We start from the raw sequence: 22,206 nt of genomic DNA on the forward strand, positions 1-22,206 counted from the left end.
GAAAAAAGTTTTGGCAAACACTCGGGAAACCCAGGACAGAGGAGGTAGGTAAACTCAGGAAACTGTTTTCATGAGTAAATGAAGGAAACAAAGGCGGCTCAGCAGGAACAGAAGGGACACACACTCCCTCTGAATAGCTCCCTAAAAAACAGGGCTGAAAAGGAAGAAGGCCCATTTGCTTCTGGGAATCCAATAAATTGTTTCAGGAAGTGAAAGTCTGTCCAGGCTAATGGAGCCCTGATTGACAGCGCTTCTCATTATGGAGCCCATCAGGGGACGGAGCTTTCAGAGCTATTGAGGGGCGAGGTGGGAGTGAGGGAGCAAAGCCCAAGGCGGGCTGTTCTGTGTTCTCCAAGAAAAGAGAACGTCACTATCCAGGAGCCCTTACCTTTCACACTGTGACACATCTGCTTGTATATGTCACGAATCTACTCCACCGTCTCCCTGAGGGAGCCTGCCCCCGCCCCAGGGTTCCTGCTGACATGATGGGTGTAGGATCGGACCCCAAAGCATACTTGTCCAGGAGTGGCCACGACGTGGCTCGAGCCCACCTGGGATGTGCTGGACAGCGACCCATCCTCCTGTAACGTGCTAACACAATCACTGCCATTTTTAAAAGCTTTTGTATGGACGTGTGATGCTATGGGTAGTTCATTAAGGCCAGTTACAGGGACATTCTCTGTTAGGTGACGACCAGAGATATGCCGATTTCTTTGTCCATGAAGGACCAAGTCAGGGGTCGCGACTTCAGTTAACCAAGGTTGGTGAATCGTTACACAAGACTCTAGAATGGGCTCTGGCGAGAGGTGGGAGACCAGTCACCTCTGTGGAGAGGGGGCAGTAAGACTGTCCTCTGTGGTTAAGACCCCCCGAGGACACAAGGGGGGTTGTATTGTTGGCAGTAAATATTCTATTTTGAGATCCAAATCCAAATCTCAAAATAGAAGATTTAGTGCCACCATCACAACCCCCTCTGTCTCATCACCCCCCACCTGCTCTAAAGTGTGGGGGGACCTTGAGGGGTGGTCCACCTTTCACAGAAGGAAAGTAAGCAGATGTGGGAAGTTGTATTAAACATCAGCACCAAGCTCAGGCCAGGGTCAGGGAAAGTGTATGAGACACACTCGGTGTCCCCTCACCCGAGGGGCAGGTTACAAGGGCCTAGTTGTCCAGTTTGTTCATGTGCTGATCTGATAAGACCCCCCTCTGGGGCAGGAGAGACCCTCGGTCTCTCCTGTGACAACATACAGAATGAAAGTCAGTCCAGCCCATTGCTTTAATGCAGAGTTTCCAGGACCTCCAGCCATGCTCCCTCTCCTGGTTCCCAGCCTTGCCAGGTCTCAGAGATGCCCCCCACCCCAGCAGTGGGGCGGGGGTGGGGGGCTCCTGGAGCTGGGGGCCTGTGAATTCATCTGACAACAGGCAGATTAACAGGAGACAAGCTATATACAGAAGGTGCCCAAAAAATGTATACACATTCTAAGAAAGGAAAAAACTGTATTCATTGTAATACTCAATATACACCGATAACAAAAGAGGAAGACAAGTCACGTTTGGCTTCTGCAATTACAAAAGGTGCTCAAAGTGGTTCCCATCAGCGTCCAGACCATTCTGATTACAGCGAACTGCTGCTTGAGCATAGATAACATCTCTTAAAATATGTATACACTTTTTGGTATATATTTTCATTTTATGTGCCCAGGAGGATCAGAGAAAGAAGTACCAAAATAATGGTGAGACTTGGCAGCTCATAGAGCAGCAGCATAGGGAAAGACGGGGGACAAAGGTCATTATGGGGGAACAAATGTTTTTTAGGAAAGATAAACGGGCCCATAGAAGGGTAGATGGGAGACAGAGTAGCTTGTGACAAAGTCTGCCTGCCTGCGTGTAGTGCCGACTTCTCATCTCTCTGGGACCCTTTCCGATCTTCCCTGATTAATGAAACTCCCAGGGAGGGAATTGATGATGATTGAGTTCTGAGTTATGGAGAACCTGTTTGCAGGCAGGTAAGCGTTGTCCAGAGGAAGCCTCTTCCTGCATCTGAGGGTCTGCATGGGGCATTGGGTGTCCTTGGATGCTGGTCTTCATTAGACTTACTGAGTGAGTCTTCAGTATTTTCACTTTGAAATTGGCCAGAGATGTTCCGTCTTCATGTTGGAGTTTGGGTGCTTCCCGAAGGAGACACTGGCGATGCCAGCTCTGCTGGAAAATGGAGAGAGCGTTGAGCAGCCAGCACACACGGTGTTTGGGTCTGGTGCTGCCACGCTCTGTGGCCACCATCTCACACATTATACGCTTTTGGCACACGGGTTAGTTGGCTGGCATGTCCAAAAAGGCTGCCTTTCCCCCTGAGTTAGTGGGTGGCAGGTATAGCCTGAGCTTGATGCCTCGGTGAACTTAAGTGCTTGTTTCAGTGCTCCACGGGCTAGCTGCAAACCGTCGCTGCTCTCAGTTTCCTGATGCGTCCATTGTGTGTTCTTCAGCTGCAGGAAAGCATGTTCACTTTTTATCTGGGTTTGGCTACGATCTAAGTTTTGTAAATTCAATCCAGGGCTGCCCACGTAGTAAAGACCAAGAGATGAATCCTCTCTCTGACTCAGTATGTTTTATTCCTGTGAACTATACCAGCTTAGGCCACCAATGGAGTCCTTTCCCCGTGGTGATGCATTTCCTTATCCATCTGCCTCTACTCACCTGCAGCCCAGACCTGACGCAGCACGCTGCCTAACTCCTAGTGAGTGCACCATTGATGTTTCTTGAAAGAATGAATGCTTAATAGGGCATTAGATGATGATGGTAATCGAACCAAATTCAAAACACTCATTTCAACTAAAAAAAAAGAAAAATGATGTTTCAAAGTACAGAGGTGGGAGGGATGTCGACACCCTTCACTTGGAGGAGTGGAAAGAGAAGGGGTGGGGGCCGTGCTGGGGGTGCTGCGGAGAGCGGGAGGGACCAGCAGCCAAGGGCGCAAGTCCACGTTGCACATTTCTACACGGCTGACTTTCTCAGGGAGCGTGCACTTCTTCTGTGACAACATACAGAATGAAAGTCAGTCCAGCCCATTGCTTTAATGCAGAGTTTCCTGGGCAGATTTGCAGATTTCCTCTCTGTTCCAAAAAGGGCAAAACAAGCTCTGTGCTTCTCGGTCTCCCAGTCGCCAGGATGCTGAGTCTTCAAGCAGTGGTACTTTCCAGTGACCTTGGGACAAGACAAGTGCCTGCTGGGTTGCAGGTATTAGCAGAAGAGTATGGAGTGACACGACTAAGTCAAAGGTTCCCTGACGGCCTCTGTCTGGACGGGAAGCTGGAAGTCCAAATGAATCTTGCTCCTTAGAGACTTCACACTCATCTCGAGTCCCTGTTTACCGCTGGAGAACAAAGGGAAGTTTGCACAGAAAAAAAGGGAGGTTGTGTAACCAGAAAAGCCCTCTGAAAATTACAGATTCCTGTACAGTCAGCATTAATATGCCGCTTTTCAAACATATAAATGGGGGATTGAATTGCAAGGATGTTGGCAATAAAGAGCGTTTGTGGAGGGACAGGAGGATAACCTGATTGGCACCCATGCCTTCTGAATGGCTGATGCGGCCTAATTGACATATAACGCCCTATAAATTTATTAGCGGGCTTCGCCTCTCATTGGTGGACCTTCTACTGTTAACCACCAAGAAATTACCAATTTTCAGGAGTTAGTCACTCAAGTCGCACTATAAGTAGGTTAAAAAAAAAAAAATCCATGTTGCCCATGTTGTAAATCAGACTGCTGCCCTGTACGGCAGCTCTCCAGCTGCAAATGAGCCGCTCGGATAGGGACGTGTGGGGTGAGGGGAGCTGCCGGGAAGAGCCACTGTTGACCAGGAAGCCCACCGCTTCTCCTCACCCCTGCTCTCCGCTCCCCTCCGGCTCTTCACAAAGACCACTGGTGCTGTTGTCTGCCAGCCCCTGGGCTCCAGCTGCTCAAGCCATGGATGAGCCGGGTAGAAATTGCACTTTTGTGGCCGTTCCCATCCAGGCTTTGAAGTTCTTAATGCTACATTCAACCCTCGGGCATAGCACACACACAGGACACCTCCACCCTCTTATTTCAAGAGCATAATAGAAATATTCAGGAGCAGACATAATTATTTCAATTACTTCTCTCTGGTGTTGGAGACACAGTCAAGAGTCACAAATTAGAAAATAATATTCACATGTTTCTTCTAATTGGTAACAGATTAAAGGCATTTTATCTTTTTAAATAATTTCCAAATGTGCCCCAAAGAGACTCAGGAAGAACAGGAGGAAAGCATGGAAAAGCAAACACTGCTTTGCTAGGCCAGTGCGGCGGGGGCCCCGTTTTGGCCCAAACCTCGCAACACTGAGGTGTGGGAGGCCCTTCTCCTGCAACGTGTTTTCAGTTGTTCAGATTTTTGTTTCTTTTGTCACTTTTTTTCTATTGAAAGCTAACAGACATGAGGCTTCACAGTTTCTTTCTGACCAACTTGTAAACTGAAGCCTCACTTGTAAATATATTGGTGAACAATTTTTTGATCCCTACACACTGTCCCTTCAACCGCATGGTTTTTACACTCACACACGCGTGTGCACACACTGGCATATTTGCTCATTTTTATATCCCATCTACTCCCAGAAGCAAATTGCAGGTCAGCGGTGCCTCTTTCTACCCTGGGCTTTTGGAGAGACCGAGATGGAGGGTGTAGTGGCTCCAGGTCCCCCAGTGTCCCACGCTGTCCTTCAAAGGCAGATGTCACATTCCTCTAAATTACAAGGGCCCTGAGCACAAATCCATTTCGATAATGGAGTTTGGTTTTTATCAAGTATTGTTTTAAAAATCGGTTGCTTCTACTCTGTAAAGCATTTTGGTAGTTTCTTAGTACACTAAATGTGCACGTCCCATATGCACATTTGCACATTCAGGCAGCTGAACTCTTGGGCACGTATCCCAGGGAAAGAAAAACTCAAGTTCACACAAAAACCTGTTTGCTAAGGTTCATAGCAGCTGTATTTGCAATGGCCCAAAACAGGAAACAACCCAGATGTCCCCCAGTGGGGACTGGTCAGACAAGCTGTGGCCCATCCTTAGCACAGAATACTAAGTGTTGAAAAAGAATGGAATGTTGATACACACAACAGCTTCATTTTAGGTTAGTGACGAAGCCAGTCCCCAAAGATTACATGCTGTGTGAGCCTATTACAGCACATTCTTGAAATGACAGAATTACAGAGATGAACAACAAATCGTGGTTGCCGGGGTTGGGGATGGAGAGAATGGACAGGAGGGAGGTGGGTGTGGTTATAAAAGGGCAGCGGAGGGGGTGGGGGGACACTTGTAATGGAGCTGTGCCGAGTCTGGCCTGTGCTGCGGGGGAGGGGAACCTATTGTGAGAAGATTGCATGGAGCATACACACACAAACCCAAGTGACTGCAAGTAAACCTGGGGGCATCGGACTGAGGGGGTGGGGTGCGTCGATATCAGGGTATGTTGATTGTTATATTGTACTTTGGTTTCTCAAGATGTTACCCTTGGGGGAGACTAGGTAAAGGGCACGTGGGATCTCTCTGTATTGTTTCCTTCAAGTACATGTGAATCTACAATTATCTCAAAATTTAAGTAAAGCAAAGTGAATGGTGACTTTAATAAAAAGAATCAGGACTCCTTAGGGAAATGGCTCACTCCAGATCTGAGAAAGTACAGGGCAGGTCCGGAACATGCTGCTGGACCAGAAAGCACGAAATTGGCAGGAACTAAGGGTGATGGCTCAGAGAGACCAGGAGGCAATGCAGACGGGCTCTGCTGGCCAAACCTAGAATGACATAAGCATCAAAAAGACGCTAACCCATCTATTCGTTGGTAATAGATTGCATGACGCGTTTAATTTTTTTTAAGTCTGTGGGTCTACAGTGATACTCCTAAAAGGAGACTGGGGGTGAGGGACTCTTCTTTACAGAAAATGCCAGCTAATAAACACTGAAGGAAGGAGAGGTTTGCAAAATCTTTGTCTTGCATCCGAGAATGCAGTAATTGACTGAGCAGGATCGTCAACCCAACTGCAACGCTTAGGGAAAGGTCTTAGAGAAACAGGAGATTCAACGTCTCAAGGGACCAGCCCCCAGATCACTTGTTAGTTATAAAGGGGAGAAGGTTCTGGACAGAGGATGGGTCTGGGGGCCACTGCGTAAACCATGTGCTCAGGCTCGGGAGCAGGACCACCCCGAGCCTGTACCGCCTGGTGTGATGTGAGGAAAGCACGTGGTGCCTTGTAGTTTTCCTTCAAAAATATGTGACCAGGCCGTGGCCAGATGGCTCAGTGGGTTAGAGCGCGAGCTCTCAACAGCAAGGTTGCCGGTTCAATTCCCGCATGGGATGGTGGGCTGCACCCCCTGCAACTAAAGATTGAAAACGGCGACTGTACTTCGAGCTGAGCTGCGCCCTCCACAACTAGATTGAAGGACAATGCCTTGACTTTGAGCTGACGAGTCCTGGAAAAACAATTCCCCAACATTCCCCAATAAAATGAAGAAGAAAAAATATATATAACCCGAATTGAATCAGATCTGATAGGATTGGGGGACATTCTACTATAGAAATAGCTTGGACTCCTCAAAATATCCATGTAATGAAAGACCAAAAAGAGAGGGGGGCCTTAGGAAGGGTGTTCGATTAAAGGAAATGAAAGAGGGGGGCGTGACCAAATGCATCACGTCCTCACTGAGGGACTCCTGGGTTGGAAGGAAAATTCATCTGTAGAGGATATTTGGGAACTGGATGGGGAAAACTGAATATGGCCCACATACTATTGATAATCAGTTACGTTAATTTTAAGTTCCTTGGGTATGCGCCATCAGGATGGGGTGAGAAGCACGCAGTGGTGTCTGTGTAAGGGAGCACGAGAGCACTCAATTCTGGAGTTTTTTTAATTGCGGTGAAATATATATAACATAGCACTTACCATTTTAATCCATTTTAAGTGTAGAGTCGGTGGCATTAGGTCCATTCACATTGCTGTGCTGCCATCAGCTCCCCAAATTCAAACTCTACGCATTAAACACTAACTCCCATTCCCTAGCCCCAGCCGCTGGCACCCGCGTTCTACTTCCTGTCTCCATGAACATGACTCCGAGGGACCCCATGTAAGAGGAATCATGCCATGCTGGTTCTTTTGTGACTGGCTTGTTCCACTTAGCATAATGTCGTTGAGTTTCATGTATGTAGTCCGTGTCAAATGTCCTTCCTTTTTAAGGCTGAGTACTATTTCTTCATATAGATGGACCATGTGGTATTCATGTGCATGGATTCTTGGCCTGTGTCCTCCCCTGGCTACTGTGACTAATGCTGCTATTTCTGAACATGGGTGTCTAAATACCTGTTCAGTATCCGGCTTTCAGTTCTCCCGGCGTATATCCTGGAGGGCAATTGCTGGATCACACAGCAATTCTGTGTTTCATTTTTTGAGGAACCTTCATACTGTTTTCCCAGATTCTGGATTTTTGACACATTTAAATAATGAGTGTCGGCTGTCTCGATGGAATCCTTCTTTCTTTCTTTCTTTCTTTTTCTTGTTTCAACTGTCAGTTTATTGCAAGATGGTAAAATTAATTACAAATTTAAACCATAACTTGGTAGTCTTTAGTCAGGTAACAAATTTTATTGGGAGCAAACTGCTTATTCAAAAGTGATTATGGAACATCTCAAAATACAGAGCAAGAACGATAAGAAACATTTCACTGGCCAATAGACTGTTTGTTTTAATTCTTTCACTATATGAAACTCAAGCATTTCATTTTTAAGTAGGGTAAAGTGTAGGAATCCTTTTTTCTAAAAGCCTGTTTTAAAGGCCTTCCTGGAGCCGGCCCGGTGGCTCAGGCGGTTGGAGCTCCATGCTCCTAACTCCGAAGGCTGCCGGTTCGATTCCCACATGGGCCAGTGGGCTCTCAACCACAAGGTTGCCAGTTCAATTCCTCGAGTCCCGCAAGGGAGGGATGATGGGCTGCGCCCCCTGCAACTAAGATTGAACACGGCACCTTGAGCTGAGCTGCCACTGACCTCCCGGATGGCTCAGTTGGTTGGAGCGTGTCCTCTCAACCACAAGGTTGCCGGTTCGACTCCTGGATGGGATAGTGGGCTGTGCCCCCTGCAACTAGCAACGGCAACTGGACCTGCAGCTGAGCTGTGCCCTCCACAACTAAGACTGAAAGGACAACAACTAGAAGCTAAATGGCACCCTCCACAACTAAGATTGAAAGGACAACATCTTGACTTGGAAAAAAGGCCTGAAAGTACACACTGTTCCCCAATAAAGTCGTGTTCCCCTTCCCCAATAAAATCTTTAAAAAAAAAAAAAAAAAGCCTTCCGACATCCTAATGCAAGAGGGTAGAGAGGGACCATCTCCCCAGCAGCAGTGACCAGGGTGACCTGGGGCAAGACCCTCTGCAGGGAGGGCCTTCCCAGGTAAGTCAGTTTTAAAGTATATTTGGGGGATAGATGGAGAGTGGCTGGTTCTGACCTCTGCTGAGTTAGGACATAAAATAAGTTATTTGCTATCTCCATCATTTCATGAAAGGACATGTAAGCATCCAGAAGACAGGAAGGGCATAACATCAGAAAAGAACCATCCTACAAATTCATAAATTTAGCTTTGCAGAAACCTCCCTACATCGTTCATATGTTGCCGTTTGTCAGCGGACTGGCAGTAGTTTTACCACCAAATGATACGTGAAAGCAACTGAACTATGTAAGACCCGGGAGAGAATTTGTGGGACCCAGGTAAGAATCACATGCCCTTGTTCGGTAGTTATTAGGAATTTCAAGACCGCGACAGAACATGAAGGCAGGTGTGGTCCAGGGGCCTGTGCAGCTGCGGAGGTCACACACCCGTGACGCCGGCCCTGGGTTAGTGAACCCCTAGGGTCTTCCTGGGCCACTGTTCTAGGATTCCCTCTCCAGGAAAAAGCTGACCAGACAGAATTTTAATGTTTTATTATCAAAGACAGTGACATTGGGCAAGTTAAACTGTGTGTCAATTGTGGGAAATAAAACAGCTGACCAGCTTCTGCCTCTTGGTCCCATTAGTTACATAGACGAAGTGATTTTTAATTAAAGTTCGCTTGTTAAATAATAACGCTTTCCTCACTCTAGGACAGTTTGTGTGTACCTCACGATGAATCGTTCTCAGGATCAGTTCCACCACTGCATGACCAAACTTAGGAAACACAGTATCCATGGATGTACAGATTTGGGTCTGATATTTTTAACATTTAAGATTCATTGGGAAAGAAAACCCAGCTGTTACTCTTGAGTTTTCTCTAAGAGAGGTATCTAGTCCGTAGGTTTTCAGATGTCATTGCACTGGCGTGGAATCCGTCCCAGCGCGTGTGAATGCGAGTTGGCATCCCCCCTGTAAAGAAAGTGAGGGCCAGTCAGGCAGACCCTAATCCTGTCCGTGCCTGTCAGCATGTTTCTGTGTTTTCCTATTTGGAAAAAGTGAACATGCAAATTCGTTTTAAATGCCTTTTTCATTAGCATCCTTCCGGAATGCTTTTCCTCTTTTAAAATCTATTTCATTATTGTCATTATTGTTTTGTTTTCTGGCCATGGTGGAACCATGTGACTTTTCCAACCTCCTTCTCCCCCCAAACTTGAAAGGGAAAACAACATTAAAAAGACTCTTTGTTGTGCAAAATCAGTAGTCTCATGTGTTTCAAAAAACAGTATTACTAAGGACAGTAGTTCTCAGGCAGTTTTTACTAGGAACCTGCTCAGAGCTCTCCTCTCCCTCATTTTCCAAGTGTTGCCACTCTAACCTGCAGCCTTTCTCTCTCTCTCTCTCTCTCTCTCTCTCTCTCTCTCTCTCTCTCTCTCTCTCTCTGCCTCTCCCTCTCCATGTTTAACGACCACTTAGCCAACCACAGGTCTTTGAGAAGCCACCAGGTAGGTCAGGCTTGGCCCTCTGCAGTCACCCCACCACGTCCCTTGATTTTTCCCTTACGCAGAGCCTCAGCATTTCTACTCCCTGATGTTTAAAGGGCACTGGTGCTCATACAGTGAAGGCTATATCCATTTTATAGTATTCCGAGTGGAGGCAAAGGGCCATTTCTCTTCCTTCATCTGTTTATGATGCGATATGTTCCAAAGCCAATCCCATCAGCCACTGTTATGGTGAACTTAATTCGCTGTGATGGGGTCCTACCACAAGGGCTGCGGCGAGGGCCGCCCAGGTACGTCCCGTTTCATGCCACATTACGTGGGATCTGGGCCCGCTTCACAGGACTGGCTCGGCCCCCTGTCACTTGGCACAAATTTATCGGAGTTAATGCTCTAACACAGTTGCTCGCGTTTTTCTCTAACACTCAAGTACAGAAACACCCAGTGTGTGAGTGGATGCCGTCTCTTAGCTGTGATTACTAGGTAAAAACACACTCAGTTTGCAGATTAATTCACAAACTCAATTTGTCAAACTCGGTTTGCATAGAATAATAAAGGTGTCTGTGCTACAATTCCAACAAGATAACATAGTCTGTGAGTGGAAAATGACACGGGAACGCAGAGGCGATAAGAAAGTGTGTGAATTGAGATAGAGTACCTACGGTGCTTTTTTCCTTTTAACTTTCTATGTTTCACTGTGTTGTTTTATATTAGATTAGAAAATGGCGGAGGAGGGAATATTGAAAATAAAAGTATCTCGTTTGCTGCTGGAACAATCTGGATGTTTTGCCATTTTCTAATAGTACAACGTGTTTTCAAAAGTGATTTTCTTAAGAGATAGACTTTCTCTACTTTGTTCTCAGGGCCCCACTCTCTGCCTTCTCCCCACCTTCCCCCTGCACCTGGCCTCCCTCCGTTACCCACCCCCAGCTCCGTCCATCACTGGGAAAGACACCCCCCCACCTCCCCTGGCCCACACCCACCCTTTCTAACATGGTACCCTCCCAAGTGAGCAGTTACAGGTCGGAGAGGGATGAGCCCTGGAGCCAAAGGATAAACGTCATCAGACTCTTTCATTCTGGGATTCACGTCCCATGAAAGGCTCTGAGGACGCAGTCCCATCAACCTGGTGCTCACAGCAGGGTGGTGGCTGAGACTCTTGGCGGCTATGTGCTGGGACAGTGATTCCACTTTCGTTTGCCCCGTGCTGGTGGCAGCAGGATGGCATCTACAGGTCATGCAGGAGCAGGCCGGAAGAGCTGTCAGGGTCAGGCTTGAAGACTTGGACCAGGGGAGGGCCCCCCAGCTGCTTCCTTTGCGCTGTCTGCACATGGCAGTGAGACTGTGCTGGGTCCCAAACAGAGGGGAGCCTGCCCTGGGGTGTCATGCGCTTTATAGATTTATTTGTCCAAACGGAAAGTTCGGCTGAGTCATTCCTTTGAGTGGACCCGGGGAGGGGAAGGCCGGGTGGACGTCTGGCCCAACAGTGCAGGCTGTCCCATCCCTTCCGTTTTGTCATTTACAACTGCCTCCCAATAGATGCTATTGTGGGGCCATCCATCACCCAGACTCCCCAGAGGGGAAACCGAGGCCCAGATAGGATGGCTTTTAGTCTTGCCCAAAGCCCAGAGTCAGCCATGGCCTCCCAGAGAGGCCTGGGTGTTATTCCCTCTGAGCCCCAGGCACATGAGCAACACCCACCAAGGTGTGGCTTTCCAGCTGGTTTTGTTCATGAATCAGCCTAGTGTTTCCTCTCCCTGGCCAGTCAAGCCGGTGCCCAGCCTCACGTCTCCCTCAGGCCCGCTCTGTGGTTTGGAAGTAAAACCCCCATAGATGTCGCAAAACTTGAGAGGAATGAGCTTGTGTTTGTATTGTTGCTTATATCCTGGCATATTTTCGCACTCAACCTGGTCAGATTCTGAACAGCCAGGTGTTGGGAGATGCCCGGTGCTAATGATACAAAAGCCACAAAGGTCCCTAGTCTCAACCTGAACCTCAGATTAAGGTACGGGGACAGGACCCAGCTCTGCTCACAGTGACCTGTGCTCTCAGCTACTGCCTTCTGGGACAGTGCAGAGCCCGCGTGCACCTGGGCACACGCTGTCACCCTCCTGGGCTGCCCGGGGTGGCACCTGCCCACGGGTTCACCGCCCCAACACCTGCAGTCCGACACTTGTAACTGTGATTCACAGAAATAATAAGCCTAATACAGTTGACTTTATTTAATTAACAATGATCCTGTTCTGTTTCTCTGAGCTCATAAAACACCCTGCAGGTTGGCAAAAACACTCATAATATTGATCAGAAGTCAGGCGGGATATTTATTCTGTCTTTGCCCCATGAACATAAATCCTCGCCCATTGCCTCCTCTCTGTGGGGGGATTTACAGTGGCCAGTTTCTTAAAAGCTTTCGGTAATTAAGGAGTAAATAAATATCCATTAGACTTTGTTGGCCTTCCTCGTCCGAGGCCTGTCCCCGAGGCCGGCCCCCTTAGCAACGCGGTCAGGGGAGAAGGCATGCGTGCCAGGGGCAGCCAACTGGGCCAGGTCTCCCCCTGCAGACAGGAAACCCCCTCTGTTTTCCTACCATATTGTTCCAGCCCCCTCTTCCATGCCTCCCCTCCCAGTTCCTGTTTTGCTGGAGGCAGAAAGACACTTTGCAAATTCCTTGCTGCTAGCTAGCCCTTTCTTCCCTCTTCCTCTCCTCTCCGTTACTGTGTCACTGTGTCACCCTCACCGGTAAAACGGTGCAGGGCTCCTCCAGTTTCTTCTTTCCCCTAAGGACAGCCTTCCACTGTGATGTACTTTGCTAGAGAGTCCTTTAAAATCAGTGTTGAAAAATCTTCTCCCACCCAGTGAGGAGGGGAGAAAAAAGATGTTTTGTAAAGGAGCAGTGTGACAAATGACGGGTGCACACACAAAACATTCTTGGCCTTTCAACATTTAGGGGGAAGGCCTCTCATAAAAATGAACACATTAGACTTGACAAAGAGGTGTTTTCGGGAAAGGCTGCTGCTCAGTATTTTATAGAAGCGTCCAGTGAAAACCTCACTTGTGGTGATTGGGAGGGAGCCTGAAGCCAAAGCCACCCCAAAAGATCATCAGTCCTGCCTTAGCGATGGGCCCCCGTGAGGACAGGCAGGGCATCTGGTCACCACTCCAATGTCTGGGTTTCTAATGACTCGTCTCCTAGAACACCACAGAGCAGTGTTGAAAGCCAATGAGAAGCTTTGTGGTTATTTGTTAAAAACGTTCTGTTCTGGGAGTCCAAGCCATTAACCTCGTTACCCCTTGGCTGTGTGCTGAGCCCTCCCTGCCAGACCCAAAATGCAGCTGATGGCAGTTGTGACAGTATCCTCGCAGCTCCCCATACATAAGCAGCAGAGAAAGGGTACTGAGTCAAGTCTAGGGACGAGGCCTGGGCCTGGACGTGGCTCTTCCTCAGCTCCTCGGGTTTTCCGAAGGGTCTTTTGAGTAGGACATACCTCACCAGGAGTCGTCAGAACTAAACCAGGTAATTGTACAAAAAACCTGATGACTGACACATCGTAAGTACTTAACCATAGCTATGACGCTGCTGATGGTTTCGAGTCTGTGTACCAGAGCCCAGCTATTTCCATCATGACTCTTTACTTGTATATAAACACATGTCCATGGATTGATTGCCAAAAACCCACCACTTGACTCATGCAGAATTGTAAGGAAAGATAGAGGAATGATGAGAAAAGCATAAAGTTTATCATAAAAAGGCAGAAGTTTCTGAGGGCAGTGTCCTGATAAATTCCCATCTGAAAAGGCATCCCGCTGCCGCCTCTCCACTTCCTGGGGTCAGAGGGGCCGGTTCTCATACTGAGTAGCTTGAGGTGCTGGGGACACGAACGCTTCCCACGTCGCCCCTTGTCGCCCCTTCAGTTCCCTGCGGGCAACTGGTTGCCTTTGTCACCATAATCATCAACAGTGTTGTCATGTGACTTGTATTGCCCTGACGGCATTCTTGGCTTCCAATTCCGCCATCCCAGACCACCTCTTCTGGCACATCAGTGACCCCATATGTCCCCTAGAACCAAGCACAGTGGCCCTTAACGCTAGGACTGCACCCAGTGACCCAACACGGAACCCTGTGCGGCCCACACATGCAGACAGGCCCATCCCTAGGTCCTTGCCACAGGAATTGGGACAAAGCTCTACTTCCCCACAACCCTCACCTCACACTTTCTTCTGCAAAAGTAAGTGCTCATTTCCATCCCTGGCCCCACCCCTTCCTGGTCGTCCGTGCTCTAACCTTGATTCTGTCATGTGCTGAGTTAGCTTCCTTGCTTTCTGAGTGCCACCTGGTTTATCTTAATAGTTCCTGGGAGTTGTTGGCACCTCCTGCCCCCCTGAGCCAAGCCGGTCCCCGGTCCCTGTGCAGGTTGATTTTCCCCAGATTCCCTCCTCCGGCGAGGAGAACGGCGGCCCAGCCAAGCTGCAAGCCACAGCACATCCCCAGCCCGTCTCGAAGGGCAGCCCCAGTCTGGAGTGTCTCCATCCACAGCCCTGTCCTTCCTGGATGCTTCACAGCCCAGCCACCCCGTTTCACAAAAGGCAAAGCCAGGTCTATCAATTCTAGACTCCCCGCCCCGCCCTTTCCCCTCTTCTAAACTTGGAACAAAATCGACCCATCTCCTTTTCACCTGAGACCTTTCCCTTTTGTCACTGTTTCTCAAAATCTGGCCACACACACATGCCTTTTGCCCAGCATTTGATATGAAAAAACATGCAGTGTGCTCCAGGGTCCCTGGAAGAGCCCAGTGTTGTCAGAAATTGTCAGTTACTGTCATCAGCATCATCACAGGAAGTGCTCCTGTGGTGTAGAGACCCCCTCACCAGCGGGGCCACACTGTGTGTCCTGAGGCTGACAGTTGACTCCATTTGGCAGGCACTAAAACTACAGGCTGCAGGTGGGACGTGTCCTAGGGATCCTCTTTGGGGGACACACAGCGCTTTGGCCATGTCAGCAACCCTCAAGGCCAAGTGTGGCAAAGCCTGGTGTGTCAGGCGGCAGGACCGGAGTGCCAGTGGAGCCTGGCTGACCCCCAGAAGCCTCGGTGGACACACAGCTCCCGTGGCTTTGGTCTTACCTGCCATCTGATCCAGGGTGGGGGCCGGAGATGAGGGCCACCTACGGAAGGGGCTTCAGTTTAGGCAGACAGAGAAGAAAATAGGTACTGCTGTCTTCAACTATATCTTTTACTTTTGGGGGATTGGGTCAGTGTCTTCTGATTAGTTGCCCGTTCTCTCATTTTCTCTCACTCCCGTTCGGTTGATTTATTTAAAGGTGTGTCAGCAAGGGGCTCAAATGAGGGGCCGAGCCTCCTCCTTTCTGCTGACGGCCGGCCGTGCCAATAATTCATGTTTTAGCTCATTAGCTAACAGAGCCTGTGAGCAGTGGCCCTCCAGGGGGTTACAATGAGGTGAGGTGATGTACCGCCCGCTGCACTGCTCTTGAACTGGCCTTCCTTAGGGAAATGAAAGCTCAGCCAACACCAGGTGGGGCCCCAGAAGTACGACTAAGACCTCAGAGTGACGGTGAGTCTTTGTGCTTTGGCGTCATACTGTCTTAGGGCAGATGGCTTTAGACAAAATATTTGGGTTTCGGCAGAAAAGGGGATCGTTGTCAGAGTGTGTGCCTTTCACGTGTTAACTGTTGGCTCAGAAACCCAATGAGAATGACGGAGAACTGGTGGGGCTTAAATAGCAGACACTTCCTTTCTCACCGTCCCGGAGGCCGGAAGTGTAAGGTCAAGGTGTCGGCACGCTTGGGTTCTGGTGAGGCCTCTTCTGGCTGGTGCATGGCGCCTACTCACCGTGTCCTCCATCGTCTCTCCTCTGTGTGGAGAGAGACAGATAGACAGACCGACCCACCTGGTGTCTCTTCCTCCTATAAAGCACCAGTCCCATCCGATTGGGTCCCACCCTTAAGGCTTCATTCAGCCTTGATTACCTCCAACACATTCTGCCTCCAACTACGGTTTCCTTGGGGCTTAGGGCATCAACATACGCGTTTGCGGGGGCACAATTCAGTCCAAACATCCAGGTAGACTTTAGACTTCTCAAGGCTGTCGACGGGCTGGCCATACATGGGGTTACTTAAACCAACTGAGCCTCTGTCCCAGAGTCTCAGGCCCGCCTGCACCCTGGGGGGTGAGAGGTGGCCCACAAGACACTGATGGGTTTGTCAAGGCCCCTGGCCGAGCACACTGACCATACGAAGCTCATGTCCACAGACAGATTGAGAAGCCTAAAGTGTCCAGCAGGTGTTTCCCCTCACCCCACCCCCGGGCCACCTCCTTGTCACACACACCACCCCCATGTGCTTGACAGCAGTGTGAATCACTGCCGATGTCATGCTCTTCAGTCTAAAACCCCAGCCGCTGCCGTCTGCCGTGACTGCTGTAGCCAGCACATCATCCAAACATGTGACCTTGCGTCTCCACACCACCCCGCCTCCTGCAGACATCACTGTGCCCATTTTACAGGTGAGGAAAGGAGGTCCAAGGCATTACTGAAGGTGCGGAAATCCGCACTACTCAGATCGAAGCAGACACACAAACCCCAGTTTCTCAGCTGCTGAAAATGCAGCCACTGCAGAGAGCATGGGCTTCAGCTTTGTCCTAGACTGTCGGGGTGGGCAGCAAGCACCGGAAGGGGTCCGAGTCATAGTAGTGGACATGCATGGATGGGGGTTGCTGAATTAGTACCCACACCCCCAAATGTTCATGTCTGGGTCCGCTGACCCTACTGGCTAGATTGCAGCTGCTCCAAGAAGCCCACCTGACAGACACGGAGCTCGTGGCCTGCTGCCGTTCGCTTTCTGGCCACCTCCTGGACTCTGAGAAAATGCTACAGTCATACAGGACCGAGATTCGGGCACTGAGAGCTTGTTTCTAAATAGCACAAACAGTGTTGGTGAAGAGCCGAGGTTCCGTCAAGTAATAGAAGCCACACATCTGGGGGGCGTCCTAAGGGGGCCAAGGGGCCATGTGGACATAGGGCTGGGCGAGGAAGACCCCACTGAGAGGCCGTCTGGAAGCCCTGGACCCGTATTGCTCAGACGGGCTTAGCATCGGGTCTGTCTGCTGTCCCTGAGTTGTTGGAGGTGCTGAAGCCCTTGTCAGTAACAGTCACCCTGCCCCCGAGTGCTGCATGTCACAGGCGGAGCAGCCAGGGAGCTCATGGACGCTCTCCGAGACCCTGTCCCTGATTTCACACCCGTGATATTAGTCTCTCTCTTGAAGAAGGTTCCCCAAAGAGCAGGCGTTTTCAGCCCCTCCAAACCTGGGCCCCCTGTAAACACTGATGTTTTAAAGCAAAGAATCGTTTGAACAGGGTCATCCTCCAGACACATGGTGAGTTCCGTGAAATCAGGAGAGCTTGTTTGTGGGGTGACCACATCCGTGGGCACAGGTCACCCCACACGTCCCCATGAGAACACACGACAACAAGACTGGATTCAGAAGCTGTGGGCTCGTCCTCACTCTTCGGGGTATTCATATGTTAAAAAGAAAATTGAATCATTGCGGTCAGAGCTCTAGTGCAGTCCTCTAGTTCATTCCTGGATGATTTGGCTGTGAGGATTAAAATCAACCAGAGCAGAATAAAACCGTTCTGATTTTAATGCCGACCAAAAAAATTAGAGTTAGCAAATCGGAACTTGAAACCCTGGACGTGTCCTTCACACTGTCCGTTTCCATTTAATTCACGTTTTGCTCTTTCTCTTTGGTGATTTATGAAACGCATCAACATGTGTTTAATACATTTTCAATAAGGTTTTTAAAGAACAAGAACACATGGTTTATTTGGGGGTTTTCTGTCTCTCATCCTAGCTGGTATTTCTGAGACCCTGCCACTTCTGTTGTGGCCCGAGTGGGGACAGTGTCTCCTGCCCCCTCCCGTGGTGCAGCCACTTCTGCAGGTGCTGGGGTGGACCAGCCGCAGCCAAGTGTTTGGCCTGGAAATCTCCTCGTAAAAAGGTCGGGGGTCACTCTGGGGTCACTCGCATGTACCAGGAAGTGAAGCAAAACTAATCCAGATTTACTCCTGGAAGAATCTGTTTGCCTAAGTCTTTAAAACCAGATTAGGGCTCAGCGGACACCACTTCACTAGGAGCTGTGTCAACACGGGGAAAAGGTGTAAACAAGGCCTTTCTTCTGTACTTCAGAGGAAACAGTGTCACAGGTAATGAGTTTTCTTTCTCGAGCATCAGGACAGCCCTAAGTGATTTCTCCGTGTCGTTGGTAGCTATGGACCCTGATTATTCTCCTGGAGAAAAGGCTGGATTTTCGGAGAGGGCGATTGTGAATCAGTGTGTTATTTAAGTCTCTGTGGGTAATTATAGTCCCTCCTTATCTGTAGGGCTTTTCCTCCCTCATCACCCTCATCAAACAGCGTCTATCTGATGACACAAGCCCCGGCCCCTCTGTGCCCCTGCCCCTCCCATTTCACCAGCGACTTGCTTCCATCTCCTGCCTTTTCTTGCTCTTTTCTTTTTCCTAGCAGTGCTGCCAAGTTCTGAGCATTGCTGAGTTATTTTCAATGTCTCTTACCCCCTTTTTTGAGAAACCAAAACGAAAATCCACCATGAGTAGCCACGGAGTGTAGGAGTCAGTATGAACACTCCTTGCTGTTGGTTTCTTTCTTTCTCTTTCTTTAGCTCTCCTTTTCATCCTGCCAGGCAGTGTCCTCTCCCCTTTGGAGCCTGGGGGGTTGTGGGGGTCGGCTGTCATCACACCCACCCAGCTCCTCAGACTCATTCTCAGCAGGCTGTGCCATTGGGGGAGGGGCGCCAGCTGCCATCATTGCTCTCTGCACCCCCAGCTCAGCTCTGGTCTTGGGACCACATGCCTTGTCTCCTAAGCTGGGCCCTACACACTTTCCCTCAGAAAATCCAGCTGCTTTTTGTCATTGAAGGAATTCGTAACATTCCACGTAAGCCTTCCCCAAGTATCCGGAGAGATTACACACTTGCCCAGGGTAACTGAGAATATAGCTTGTGTCTCTTTTCTAAACCTCCCCATCAGTCTCTGCCCTTTCATATGTGGGTCTAGAGCAGGGGTGTCCAAACTTTTTTCAACGTTTTTCACCAAGGGCCATATGCGGTAAAATACACAAACAGCTGGGCCACTCACTCGAGGTGAAGTACGTATTGCCTCACCTGGTTTATTTAAGTAAACTAAATATATTTTTGGAATTTGCTGCTGACCAATTAACAATGGATTGTGGACCGCAGTTGGCCCGCGGGCCGCAGTTGGGACACCCCTGGTCTATAGCAATATTTTCTTCAATGGTAAGTGTTTAGAGACCCAAAGAGTTCACACACCCCGTCCCGGGGGGCATGGGTCCTGAGCTAAGAGCAAGCTACACCCAGGTGGGATGGCCCACCGGTGTCCTGCCCCGACTCCAGCCGAGGGGCTTCAGTCTCTACTGACAATTGTGGAATGGACCTCAGGGCCCATGGCGCGCATGCGGCATTGTGCCATATGGATGCCGGCAGGCGTCGGTTCTCCCTGGACTCAGCTCTGTACTGAAAACGAAAGCCATCAAGTGACAGGTCAAGTGGTTCTCACACCTCAGGCTGTCAGAATCCCCTGCAGGGTTCGTTAAAACACCCTGGTAGTTCTGATTCAGGGGCCTGAGAGCCTGCCTTTCTAACAGGTTGCCAGGTGGTGGCGATGCTGCTGCCGGGGGCCCACTTTGTGAACCACAAGGGAGCCTTTCCCCAGAGGCTTCCCCGCCCTGTGATGACACTTGTCTCCTGCTGTTCCGCTTCCTCCTTGATGCCTTTGGGCCACACGGTGGTGGAACACAGGGGTTGCAGCCTCAGTGGTCCCACCTGATTGTGACCGTGCCTGTCTGATGGCTCTTGCAGGGAAGAGAAGGAGCGCTGGATCCGGGCCAAGTACGAGCAGAAACTCTTCCTGGCCCCATTGCCATGCACCGAGCTGTCCCTGGGCCAGCACCTGCTGCGGGCCACCGCCGATGAGGACCTACGGGCAGTCATCCTGCTGCTGGCGCACGGCTCCCGGGACGAGGTGAACGAGACGTGCGGGGAAGTGGACGGCCGCACGGCGCTGCACCTGGCCTGCCGGAAGGGGAACGTGGTCCTGGCACAGCTCCTCATCTGGGTAGGTTGCCCATGTGCCCAGCGGGGAACCGGGTCACTGAGGGCGCTGTGGGGACCGGCCTGACCGTGGGAAGCACCAGGAATGCAGAGTTGAGGGTTCGTATGGAGGCCCCTGTCTTCCCGGCTCACCTGTGGGAGGGCCCCACTCGATGGACTGATAAAAGGGAGGCGTGAGGGCAGTGGGACGTGCTCCTCATATGGGGACAGCGTCCTCTGCACAGCATTTGCCAGAGTTTCTGCAAAAGGCAGCTTTCTGATTACCCTTCTGCGTCAAACAGCGTCGGTGGTGTTCCGCTTGTTTATCCTAGAAAACAGCCTCCCATCATCTGCTTTTGTGGGATAGGGTGATAAGGGGGGATAAAAACTGAATGGTTTATACGGGTTTCCAAACCTTGGGGTTTTTCATTCACATGACATAAGAATACTAGATCCTAAACTTTGAGATTTGATGTGCCAGCAGTTTGTCAGGCTTCGTCTGGGCTATTCTGATGAATTTCTACTGGGGAAAGTTATTTTTTTAAATTCCTATGCATGTGTGATGAAGCTTGAATGGGGAAAAAAAGGGGGTGATCGTGGCTGTGAAAAGACATGCTGCCCAAGCTGGCCAGGAGCTGCTTTTTTTTTTTTTTAAAGATTTTACTGGGGAAGGGGATCAGGACTTTATTGGGGAACAGTGTGTACTTCCAGGCCTTTTTTCCAAGTCAAGTTGTTGTCCTTTCAATCTTAGTTGTAGAGGGCGCAGCTCAGCTCCAGGTCCAGTTGCCATTGTTAGTTGCAGGGGGTGCAGCCCACCATCCGTTGTGGGAGTAGAACTGGCAACCTTGTGGTTGAGAGGACATGCTCCAAACAATTGAACCATCCGGGAGCTCAGTGGCAGCTCAGCTCAAGGTGCCGTGTTCAATCTTAGTTGCAGAGGGCGGAGCCTGGCAACCTTGTGGTTGGGAGCCCACTGGCCCATGTGGGACTTGAACCGCAGGCTTTGGCGTTAGGAGCACGGAGCTCTAACCGCCTATGCCACCGGGCTGGCCCAGGAGCTGCTTTTGAGAAGCTCCGCCCCCCACATGGTCGCTTCGGGCACACCTTTGGGGTCTTCAGCCCTTTGGTGGGGGGGCAGAAAACTGCCTGCCAAGAGAGTACCTGAATGCGAGGGGGTTCCCCAATACTGGGACACTGCCCAGAGGTGGGTCACCCTGTTGGGGCTGTGCTGTTCCCATCCCCCGGGCAGGAGATGGGTCTGGCAAACACAGCTGAGCTTCAGGCCACTTTCTACATGTTTGCATTGACTTTTGTGATGGGTGCAACAGGAGAAGTACATGCCCAGATATCAAACACACTCAGATGTTCAGCTTCACTTTAAAAACTGTTCAAGTGTTGTCAGCTCAGGCCGCCCTACTAGAGCACCACAGACTGGGGGATTTAAACAACCAACATTTATTTTCTCACAGTTTTGGAAGCCCGAAGTCCAGGATCAAGGTGAGGGCAAGGTCTCTGCCTCTGGAGGCCTCTCTGCTTAGGTTGCAGACGGCCGTCTTCTCCGTGTCCTCACATGTCCTTTCTTCTGTGCGACTCCCTGGTGTCCCTTCCTCTCTAAAGGACACCAGTCCCGTTGGATTAGGGTCCCATGCATATGACCTCATTTAACCTTAATTGCCTCTCTGAAGGTCCCACCTCCAAATACAGTCACATTCTAAAGTACTGGGCCTTAGGACTCCATCATATAGATTTGGGGGGCCACAGTTAGCTCCATAGCAAACTGAATGCCATCTTCCCCTCCCACATTGGCCAAAAATGCCTTTGATTGCCATGCCCCATGCTGATGAGATTCCCAAATACTGTGGTGGAAGTGGAAGCCAGTCCACCCTTTTTGAAGAGCAAGCAACTTAAAAGTGTGCAATTTAACCTACTGTTCCCCCTTCTCCTCACTCTAATAATCAGAGATCCTAAGAAAGATTCGATGGGAGGGTGCATGTCACAGCACTGTTTATACCAGTGACAATTTTAAACACAATGTGTAGCAACCAAGGACAGACAGAATCCCCGGATTATGTCCACTTGGAGAAATACTGGATGGCTATTGAGTGGCATGCTTTTGAATAATTTTTAATGATGCAAGAAAGT

At 49.8% G+C, this 22,206-nt stretch overlaps 1 protein-coding gene across 6 annotated transcripts in view; it reads left to right on the top strand.

Annotated features, from left to right (window-relative positions):
* Nucleotides 1-22,206, top strand: part of AGAP1 (ArfGAP with GTPase domain, ankyrin repeat and PH domain 1) — a 521,440-nt gene that overhangs the window by 490,812 nt on the left and 8,422 nt on the right. For all 6 annotated transcript variants that reach the window (XM_081051870.1, XM_081051871.1, XM_081051872.1 and 3 more), the window contains one exon: nt 19,834-20,089. In XM_081051870.1, coding sequence (XP_080907996.1) covers nt 19,834-20,089 — 256 coding nt within the window. The remainder of the gene's footprint in view (nt 1-19,833; nt 20,090-22,206) is intronic.

This window comes from Rhinolophus hipposideros, assembly GCF_964194185.1.
Source record: "Rhinolophus hipposideros genome assembly, chromosome: 6".
Lineage (NCBI taxonomy): Eukaryota > Metazoa > Chordata > Mammalia > Chiroptera > Rhinolophidae > Rhinolophus > Rhinolophus hipposideros.